The sequence below is a fragment of the Ochotona princeps genome, chromosome 1 (genome assembly GCF_030435755.1).
Source record: "Ochotona princeps isolate mOchPri1 chromosome 1, mOchPri1.hap1, whole genome shotgun sequence".
Lineage (NCBI taxonomy): Eukaryota > Metazoa > Chordata > Mammalia > Lagomorpha > Ochotonidae > Ochotona > Ochotona princeps.
Window position 1 is genome coordinate 111,839,723 of NC_080832.1, and position 10,426 is coordinate 111,850,148.

The following is a 10,426-nucleotide window of genomic DNA, read 5'->3' on the forward strand; positions in this document are numbered from 1 at the left end:
TACCAGCTGCTTGCTCTAGCAGGTACCCTCACCACCTGCAGGGCGGCAGAGCTGGGCAGCTGAAAAACGATGGGGCCGAGCCCTGTCACAGCCAGTAAAGCTCCCCTACTCCCGGCAACCTGCAGTACCGGCATCCCATATGGACACGGGTTTATGTCCTGGCTGCTCAGCTTCCTCTCAGATCCTTGTTCGTGGCCTGGGAAAGGGGCAGAGGACAGCCCAAGGCCATGGGACTCTGCACCCGCGTGGGAGACCTGGAAGAAGCTCCTGGCTCCTGATGGGTGCAGCTCCGGCCTTTACTGTCTTTCAATTCGATGCATTTTTTTTTTTCGCAAATGGGTACATATTTTTCAACTATATAGAAGATAAGCATAATCTCCCCTCTCCCCTGCCTAGCAGGCCCCCTTCCTCTCAGCCTCAAGTGCCCTTCAGGTCCCTCCCATGTCATGTGCCCAAACCCTCTCCAACTCCAGAATCTCCCAAATTTAAGTTCCCCCATTTCCACCCCACCCCTCACCGACTGTCATAACACACTGGATGAATTGCAGACAATTCGACAACTATCCCCTCCTCTGAGAAAGTTGCCCCTGTCGCTAAGCAGGGATTGGGGGTGCAATAAACACTGAGTTCATGGTAGGGCAGGCACAGCTTCTAATAGGACACTGAGGAATATCCTCCTTTTTCTTAAGTACCATTTGATAAATTATTCAAGTCATGTACAGAGCACAGGTCAGAGAAATGACACGTGGCCTCTCCAGCCTGGGTCGGCTTCAGGCACACCTAGGCCTGTGCGAGGGTTTCTGTCCCCGCAGCCTGAGAAGCAGTGAGGAGTGGGCAGGGCCAGCAGCCCTTGCACGGAGGGTTCATCCAGCTCCTTGGTGAGCAGGCCCTGGCCCTGCTCTCTCACTCCCCAGGAGCCTCAAGTGGGGAGGCAGCCGGTCCCTGGGATGGCCAGGCTCAGCCTTCATCCCGAGCAGAGGGGTGCCAGCAGTCACGTCCTCCGCGAGACGGCGAGGGTGCTCAGGGGGCCAGATGTCTCAGGGCAGCCTGCAGGGACTTCTTCAGGAAGGTGGTGTTGGATTCCAGGGCCGGGGCCAGGCGCATCTTCTGGGTCTCTGTGATCTGGGAAGAAGGAAGAGGCAGGTCAGAACTCCTGCCACACACACCCCTGCCCCTGATCTGTCCACCTGCTTGGGGGCAGAGGAAGCCAGGGTGCCAGGGCCAGGAGAGGGGGAAGAGGAGGCAACAGGTCACCTCACCTCCTCACCTCTCAGGGAGCCCACGCTGGCCATGGACCAGGAGTCCTCATGGCTAAGAGCTGACACCAGTCAGCAGGTGCTCGCGGCTCGCCCACCGCCCTCCCCACACACATAGCACACTCTCACATCACCTCGCAAACCGCCCATTCTACATGGCTGTGCTGCACTGAGCTGCCTCCTGACACAGATGGGACTCCTTTTGCATGCAGCTGTGCGCAAGTCCCTCCCCCACTGAAGGCCCGAGATGCACTATTGCTTTCTAAGGTCTGCAGAGTCCAGAACCCCTGTGCAACACATGCATGTTCCAGTGTCGATGTTTGTGGATGCAATGCATCATCTAGGTCTGTGACGTCACCATCCCCACTCCAAGAAAAAAGGGGCATGAATGGGGCAAGCATGGGTTTCACTGGCTACGAAGCCACTCCCTACATCAGGGTGGTGGGGTTCAATCTCAGCTCCACTTCCAACTCCAGCTGCCTGCTGATGTGCACCCGGGGGGGCAGCAGCTCACAGTTCAACTACTTGGGTCCCTGCAGCTTACAAGGGAGACCCAGGATGAGCTCCAAACTCCAGGCTTCGGCCCAATCCTGCCTCTAACTGTGGTGGATGTGTGAGGGAGGGAGAGTGAGCCAGCATGTGGAGGATCTCTGCCTGCTTCTGAAATAAATGTTGAAAGAAACGTTTAAAAGACATAAAGGGCAAAAAGCCTATATCCAAAAACACCTGCCTTCAAGGTCAAGTCCCAAACAAAACAGGAACCTACGACCTACAGAGCCCTCTGTAAATTGTTGCTAGCTCCAGCTGGGTAGCCCTGGGCAAGTGTTTTTTGTTTTGTTTTGTTTTAAGATTTAATTATTTTTATTGGAAAGCCAGATTTGTAGATAGAAGGAAAAACAGAAAGAAAGATCTTGTATCTGCTGGTTCACTCCTCAGGTGGTCGCAATGACTGGAACTGAGCCGACCTGATTGGAAGCCCAGAGCCAGGAGCTTCCTCTGGGTCTCTCATGTGGGTGCAGGGTCCCAAAGCCTTGGATCGACCACCCTCTGCTGCTGCATGGAAAGTGCAGCAGCTGGGACCAAGAAACTGGTGCCCACATGGGATGCCAGTGCTTACAGGTTAAGGATTAGCCAGTTGAACTACTGTGTCAGCCCCAGCAAGTAGCTTTAACATCTCTGAATCTCAACCTCCTAAGCCATGGAGAGAATAATAGTGTCTCTCCTGGGACTGACACACAGAACAAATGAGTAAGTCAGCATATGTGAGGGCCTCAACCCCGCTTGAGAGCCAGCAGGAGCCATGGAAGCATTAGTGGCAAGTGTTCAGGTAGTCCAACCTCTTCCCCTACCCCATCCACGCTTGCCATTTCAGACCCTGCCCCACCGACTACCCTCAGACCTCTCATGTCCACAGCTCTACTCCCTGCAGTGTCCCTGCCACCATCTCTGGCTCTTGGCTGCCACTGGCCCTTTCAAGTGTCAAGAAGCCATCCCAACTCCCACCCACAAAGAGGAGGACGCCTCTGTTTGCCAGGACACCCCCTGTGTACACCTCCCACTAGGCTTTTAGACACCACAGGTGTCTGCTCATCATCTGTGTCCATCTGAGTGGCCAGCACTGGGCGACAGGGTCACTCAAAGGGCAGTGGCCTGCTCTATGGTCTCTGTCACTATGGTCTCACACACAGCACATGGCTCAGAGAGGTGAACTCGGAAGCGAGCCCAGTCCCCAGGCCTGGGTTTGAACGTGTGGTTTTCCAGGTGAAGAACTAAGGGCTTTGTCCCCGACAGAAGTCCCCTCGTGGCCAGTCCAGGGCAGCCCCTGCCCCACTCACGCTGGCCTGGTACTTGGTCAGCACGGTCAGCACAAGCTTGGCGTAGGCCATGGAGGCAGTGGCCACCAGCCCCTCTTTACAGAGCTTCTCCATCAAGACATCGAACTTCTCGGGGGTCAGCTCCACCTGCAACATCGGAAGACGAGAAGGGCCTGAGTTCTTCATCCTGCCAGCCCCAGGACTAGATTCCCAACACACCACTTCCAAGCTAGGCCTCAGTTTCCAAATCTGTAAAGTGGAGCTCAGATAAAACTTGACCCTGCAGACTGGAGAAATGAGATAAATCAAATAAAACCTGACATGCAGGTCTGGCATGATATAGCTTAGCTATATCCTCTTCTTACATCCACCGGGATCCCATATGGCACTGGTTCATCTCCTGGTTACTCCACTTCCCATCCAGCTCCTTGCTTGTGGCCTGGGAAAACAGTTGAGGATGGCCCAAAGCCTTGGGACCCTGTACCCGTGTGGGAGACCTAGAAGAAGCTCCTGGCTCTTGGCTTCAGATCAGCTCAGCTCTGGCCAGTGTGGCTACTTGGGGAGTGAACCAGCAGACAGAAGGTCTTCCTCTCTTTCCTGTCTGTAAAATCCACAGGCAGTGAGGGGTGACGCTGGATGGCCCTGGCAGTGAGAGGTGACACTGGGTGGGTCCTGGCAGTGAGAGGTGGCACTGGGTGGGCCCTGGAGTCAGCTCTAAGCTACCGGCCTGGCAAATCCCGAGGACGCCCCACCACCATTGAGGTGCTCAGACACCCAGGAGCCCCTGGCCCTCCGTGGCCCCACCTGCTCACCTGTTGCTCTAAGAGTGACTGCAGCACCAAGAATGTCTCCTCCTTCCAGGGCAGATCCAAGATGTGCCTGCAGACCAAAGGCCGGGGAAGTGAAGCCTGAGCCTGGTGGGCGTCCACTACTCTGGCCCCCAACAGATGGGGTTTTTGGGGAGCCCACTGCTGCCCTGCAGCAGCAGTCCCCTACTGCTGGAGGCAAGTGGCCTCTGCTGCAGAGCCTGAGCGTGGCCTAGGAAGATGGCAACCTCAAGAAGCCCAGGGGCTGGCAAATAAGGATTTGATAATGAGAGGTACAAAGTCTCCTAAAGATGACCAGGAAGTGAGGTTGTGTTGTGAGGAGACCCAGGAGAGGAGCATGGGGGCAGGGGAGTCTTCCCTGGAGGAGCCTGTCCCAGTGTCACCTCGCTGGAAACGCCAGGGTGTCACAGTGCTGATGCTGGCTTCCTGGGTGGGCTTGGGTTTGAAGACTAAGAATCCAAAGCCCAGAGCAGGTGCTGGATAAGCAGGGGACAGTACGATTCAGGGGCTGTTCCCAGCTCATACGCCCCATGTTGTTTTCCACGTCTGTGTTCAATAGAATCATCCTGTTTCACGTATCTGTGTCTTTACCCAATTTCAACACTTAACACTAATTTAATATCAATTTTCCGGCACTGACTAGACGCCAAGAAGTGTGCATGCATTCCACATATTAGCACACTGAATCTCTAAAAGGATCCAAAAAGTGAGGCTCCTTTTCATTCCCTATGTGAGGACTGAGGCATGGGGAAAGACAGTGAGCTGTGTGAGCTCACTACACAGCTGGCAAGGCTGGGATGCGAAAGTGCATCTGTCCACTACCCCAGTCAAATGATGACAGCAAAAGTTGGGGTAAATGGAGGCTCTAAGGCTCATGTGTCAGCCAATGGACATTTCATGGGTTCCCTCATCCTTCAATCGGCGAGATTGGCAGCGTTTCAAAACTAGATAAACCATTTGGGCAGAACCCTCAGAGCATACACCACACTGGAACCTGGGCCCATATGGATGGCCGTTCCCCATCCCCGGGTACTGGGGCAATTGGGAGGCTGGGTGTGGTTTCTCCTCTTGTCTCTCCCCTTCCCCAGATACAGAAAGAAGAAATAGAAAAATTGAAAACAATGATCACACACACTTTTCCCTAACCCTTGATCCTTCCCACCCTGATCAACAATGTAAACATCATCAAAAGCAAAAGTTAAAAATTAAAACAGGAAAAAAAGTGCATCTGTCCAACTGCAGGGTGGTCAACAGCCGTGCCATTCACAGCCCCATAGCAGCGTCTACCAGCCCGCGCACGCCGCTGAGGCAGACAGCACTGGACCTGAAAGGTGCATGTACCAGGCCCCGTGCAGTGGCCTAGTGGCCAAAGTCCTCGCCTTGAAAGCCCCGGGATCCCATATGGGCGCCGGTTCTAATCCCGGCAGCTCCACTTCCCATCCAGCTCCCTGCTTGTGGCCTGGGAAGGCAGTCGAAGATGGCCCAAAGCCTTGGGACACTGCGCCCGCGTGGGAGACCTGGAAGAGGTTCCTGGTTCCCGGCATCGGATTGGCGCGCACCGGCCGTTGCGGCTCACTTGGGGAGTGAATCATCGGACGGAAGATCTTCCTCTCTGTCTCTCCTCCTCTGTGTATATCTGGCTGTAATAAAATGAATAAATCTTTAAAAAAAAAAAAAAGGTGCATGTACCGGCAACACCTGGACCACAGGTGGAATGCACAACCAGGAAACCGTGAGGGATGCACGGCTGTGCCAAAGCCTGGTGCCCAGCCCCAAACCCAGAATGTCGAATGAAAATGGAGGTTACGCTCGCACTCACTCCAGCATTAGCACCCGCGTGGCTGGCTCCAGGGACTTGTCCTTCGTGAGACAACACAGCAATTCTGTTTGAGGTAGACCTGGTGGATGGAGGAGGGCAGAGGGGAGAAGGCTGGAGGAAGAGACGGCAGGAGAAAATGGGGCAGGGGGACAGAATGGAGGGGCAGGACCAGGAAAGTCACGGGCATCTTCCCTCACTGAATTCCTCCCAGGGCCAACCCAGGGTGAAAGCTGCTAGGAGCAGAGAGGGAAGAGCCAGCAGACCAGGTACTGGGCCTAGAACTACCTGTGCCTGAGGCCTGGAGCATGGGGCCCAGGAGAGCTCTGCAGAAAGGGTAGGTGTACTTGGCACAGAAGGCAGTCAGGGCAGCTGTGAGCAGGCGGGAGGCCGAGGAGGTCAGGGCCAAGGTCTGCAGCCAACAGGCAAGAGAAAGGGCTCAGGGTTTCTCTGTAGGCCTCACCACTTGGACCCAGCCGGCGGGAGAGACACGTGCCACCCGCCCCTAGCTCCCGGGGGCGAAAAGCAGCTTGGTCAGCTTCCGAGAAAAGTCGGGCACCAGGTGGGCAGTGGTGCAGCAGGGTATCCTTTCTCTCCCACAGACCACCCAGACACCCCTTGCTTCCTGGCACTCCCTCCGGAGGGCCCAGACCCACCCCCCTCCCCAGGGTCCCTGACACACCGAGTGCCTGGCCTACCTACCCTCCCCAGAAAGAGGCTCCGGATCAGCACGGCTGCATTGCTGAGGCTAAGATCTGGTGACAGGGCCAGCAGCCAGGTGCAGAGCCGCAGGACGGCCGTGTCCGAGAGCTCGGGGAGCTGTAGCTGGGCACACAGCAGCTCCATCTGCAACAGCGGGAGGAAGGTGTGGGAGCACCGTGTCTGTCCCTGGCACACCGGGCAACAGAAAGGGGCCAGGCGAGGGTGCCCTACTGAGAGAGGGCAAAGGCTGAGCTAGCTGCCCTGGCAGAAGGGCCTGAGCCCAAAAGGAACCACCCTGAACCCCTGTCCCCAAATCTTCCATGAAGTCAGGAAACATCCATGGGAATAGGCAGGGAAGCATGGTGTTAAGTTCAGGCTGGCCTGCCCTCCTGGACTCACCTGGCAGGGGCTGCATTCGTGCAGCAGCTGTAGCTCCACTGGGGGGGCGTCTTCTAGCCCCTCCAACCCCTGGGGAGGAAAATCTCATGTCAGGGTGGGCAGAGCCTGGGTGGCAAGTCACTGGGGCCACCCCTTCTGTTAGTAAAGGCAGTGGTTGAGCTCCCGGAAGGTGACACGTGGCGAGAGACACATGCTGCATAAAGAAGTTGTGCCAACAGGGCCACCCCTGCGACAGCATTCTCATGGCATCAGACGCAGCCCAGGGGCTGGGTGAAGCTGAGTGTGGTCCACATGGGATGGTCATACCATGACGCCCTTGCCTGACGATAGCCCTCCAACCCTGCCTCTGCCCAGGCCAGTCCCTGCCTCACAGTGGCAGGTCTCTGCAGGCACAGCTGAGGCCTGGGCAGGAGCAGAAGGAAGCAAACAATGAGCAGGGCAGGGCCAGTCACCTTCCCAAGGGTCTTGAGCAGCTGTTGCAGCCTGGGAAGCTGGTCCTGTGGAGGAGAGCCCAGTCAATGCCAAGCCCCTATCCTAGCGTGATGCCCTAGGCCTGGCTCCCTTCCCTGCCACCCTCCGCCCTTCGGTGGGAGCCAGTGGGCAAAGACGACTCAAAAGAGCAAGACTGTGAAGCCTGTGTCTGAAAACGTGACCAAGAATCCCAAATAGGCAAGGCCGACTGGACGTGTCTCCTGTGCGCCCAACCGTTATGGGGAGGAGCGAGGCCTGGGGATGGCAGGGCAGGCAGGGGCCGGCATCATTTCCTCCACCCCTATAGGATGGGGCAGTGGGGCCAGTTCCAGAACCTCTCCCTCATCTGGATGTGGGTCTTAACGGCCCCTTTCCTCACCCCCTCCTTGTGTGTGGAGCAGCAACTGGATGCCCTCCACCCCTAGCACCTGCCTCGGCTCCACAGACCACTCAGCCCACTGGGAAACAGCTACCCCAGTTTTGAGGGGTCCCTCCGAGCCCAGTCTCCGTCCCCTCACCACCACCACCCAGGAGTACCTGGATAGCTTTGGGTAACTCTAAGCTCTCTGCAGGGCCCTGGGCGGCCTCCAGTCTCCGGCCAGCCTCATTGCTCTCAACACCCACGACATGGTCATCCTCAACGGACACCGTGGCTCCTTCATCTGCCAGGGATTCTGGTGATGTCCGTTCAGAACCTCCTTTCTCCTCCTCCTGAACCATCACCTCTTCCTCGTCTTCCCATTCTGAACAACGGAACCTTTTCGGGGTCCTCTCCCCATCAGCTGTGGAAGGCTCTCCCTCGGGTTCCTTCCTGCGTATCCCACGTGGCCTCTGGGAACCCGCGTCCTCTTCCACTTCTCCCTGCTCAGGGTCTGGTACCCGGGGCGACTTCAGCCCCCGGCCACCTTGCCCCAGCCGCCTGCACAGACCTCGGAGCTGTTGCTGGCATCTTTCAGACAGTGGGCAGGCTGCCTGGAGCGGGGGCCCGGCATCCCTCCGCAGCAGTTCCCCCAGGGCCCCGAGCCAGGCATCAGACTCCGAGCCCGAAGCTTGCCCAACTATCTTCAGCACCGAGAGAAGTCCGCTTTCAGGCAGCGCTGGTCTCATGGCCATCAGCAGGCACAGCAGGTTCCTCTGGCATAATTGGGGCAACCGCAGCAACAGTGGTTTCCTGGGGAGCAGTTGGAGAGTAAGCAGTGAGAAGCCAAGGGTGGGGATCACCAAGACTGGCAGGCAGCGCTGGCTGACTCTCCTGACGACAGCTTCAGTGTTAATCAAGAGGCCTGAGCATCCATTACCCACCCAGCCCTCACCTTGCTGACACGTTTCAGCTGCTCCTTTGCCACTTTCTGTGTATTGTCCTCAACTACACTAGTCATGGGAACGTGGTCAAGCAGCATTTCTGTTCGTGGGAGCAGCTGGTTCCCACCAGAGGTATTGGGGGAGGGAAAAAAAACCCCTCAAGGAACCAGCATTGTGGTACACAGCAAGCTGTGCTTCAGCCTGCAATGCTGGCATCCCATATGGGTGCCGGTTCATGTCCTGGCTGCTCCACTCTGGATCCAGCTCCCTGTTAACAGCCTGGGAAAGCAGCAGCAGATGGCCCAAGAACTCAGGCCCTGACACCTGTGTAGGAGAGCTAGAAGCTCTGGACTCTTGGCTTTGGCCTGGCCCAGTCAGTCCTGGCCACTGCAGCTGCTTGGGGAGTGAACCAGAGGATGGAAGATCCCTCCGTGTCTCTCTTTCTCCATTTGGAATTTTGCTCATGTGGGAGAGCTGATGAAGCTCCTGGCCTATGGGTCTGGCTACGTGGGGAGTGACCCAGTGGCTGAAAGATCTGTCTTTCCCTCTCTATAAGTGACTTTAAATAAGGAGCCAGTGCATGGCTCAACCAGCTAATCCTCTACCTACAGGCACCGACACTCCATATGGACACTGGTTCAGGTCCCAGCTGCTCCACTTCCCATCCAGCTCCCTTGCTTGTGACCTGGGAAAGCAACACAAGATGGTCCAAGTCCTTGGGACTCTGCACTCACAAGGGAGACCAGAGAGAAGCTCCTGGTTTTAGGTTGGTGCAGGTGCAACTCCATAGCCATTGCAGCCATTTGGGAAGTGAACTAGTGGGTGGAAGCTCTTTCTGTCTCTCCTCTCTGTAAATCTGCCTTCCCAATAAAAATAAATACATCTCAAAATAAGTAAGTAAATCATTTAAAAAAAATCAGTATTATCCAGAAAACTGGAAGTTAGATTCCATCCTGTTAAGGAAAGTGATCTTGCCTTAAAGCGATTATGTTTCAAAGGGGATTGGTTGGAGCCACCCTGCATAGCTGCTGATTCCACTGAACTGTCTGAACCATTTCTGTGCATTTTACCATGAACAAACGCTAACCTGTAGATGTGCCGCCTTTTTAGAGAAGGAAACACATGATCCATCGATCTGCCACCTCCAGAAACCCCGTGTTCCCTCCCGCGGCTGCTGGGTGTCCTTCATGCCCACTCCTGGCCCCTCCAGACCCCTCCTCACCCCCTTCAGGCCCCTCCTCACCCCTCCAGACCTCTCCTCACCCTCCTGGCCCCTCCTCACCCCTCCAGGCACCTCCTCGACCGTCCTCGTCCCCTCCAAGCCCTCCTATCCCCGCGGCTCTCAGAAGGCGCCACACTCCCCGCCTCCCGAGGCCGTGAGGCACTTACACTTCCAGGCGGCCGTCAGGCCCCTGCACCACCGGCTCTTCCCGGCACAGAGCCTCGAGAAAGCGGCCCCAGCAGAGGGGCTCCCGGCCGCGCCTGCCCAGCGCCCGCAGCACCCCGAGGCCGCGCCGCGCCCCCTCGGGCCCCGCCTGCAGCGCCTGCAGCAAAAGACGCTCGGGACCCTCCAGGTGCTCCCAGGGTGCCGACTCCGCGCCCTCAGCCCGAGGGGCCTCCATCCCGAAAACCTCTCTGCTTTGGGGGGCCTCAAGGACTCCCCATCTAGCTCCCTTCTTGTGATCTGGGAGAGCAGTAGTTTGGGGTGGTGCACGCCTCAGCGCCCGGTTCCCTCCTCAGCCCGCCACTGCCGGCTACCGGGAAAGGATGAGTGGCAGCAGGGGGGCGGGGCCTGAGCGGGAGGCGGGGCGCGAGGGTAGGCCGGAAAAGGCGGAGTCA

At 57.0% G+C, this 10,426-nt stretch overlaps 1 protein-coding gene across 1 annotated transcript; it reads right to left on the reverse strand.

Annotated features, from left to right (window-relative positions):
• Positions 1 to 646: 646 nt before the first annotated feature.
• FANCE (FA complementation group E) lies at positions 647 to 10,209 on the reverse strand. Its single transcript, XM_004590469.2, has 10 exons — positions 9,977 to 10,209; positions 7,823 to 8,456; positions 7,267 to 7,311; positions 6,815 to 6,883; positions 6,416 to 6,559; positions 6,002 to 6,125; positions 5,717 to 5,795; positions 3,883 to 3,949; positions 3,092 to 3,217; positions 647 to 1,122 (listed from the first exon to the last, which is right to left on the reverse strand). Exons 1-10 carry the CDS (start codon positions 10,207 to 10,209, stop codon positions 1,021 to 1,023), a joined length of 1,623 nt encoding a protein of 540 aa, XP_004590526.2. The 3' UTR covers positions 647 to 1,020.
• Between the last annotated feature and the right edge of the window lie 217 nt (positions 10,210 to 10,426).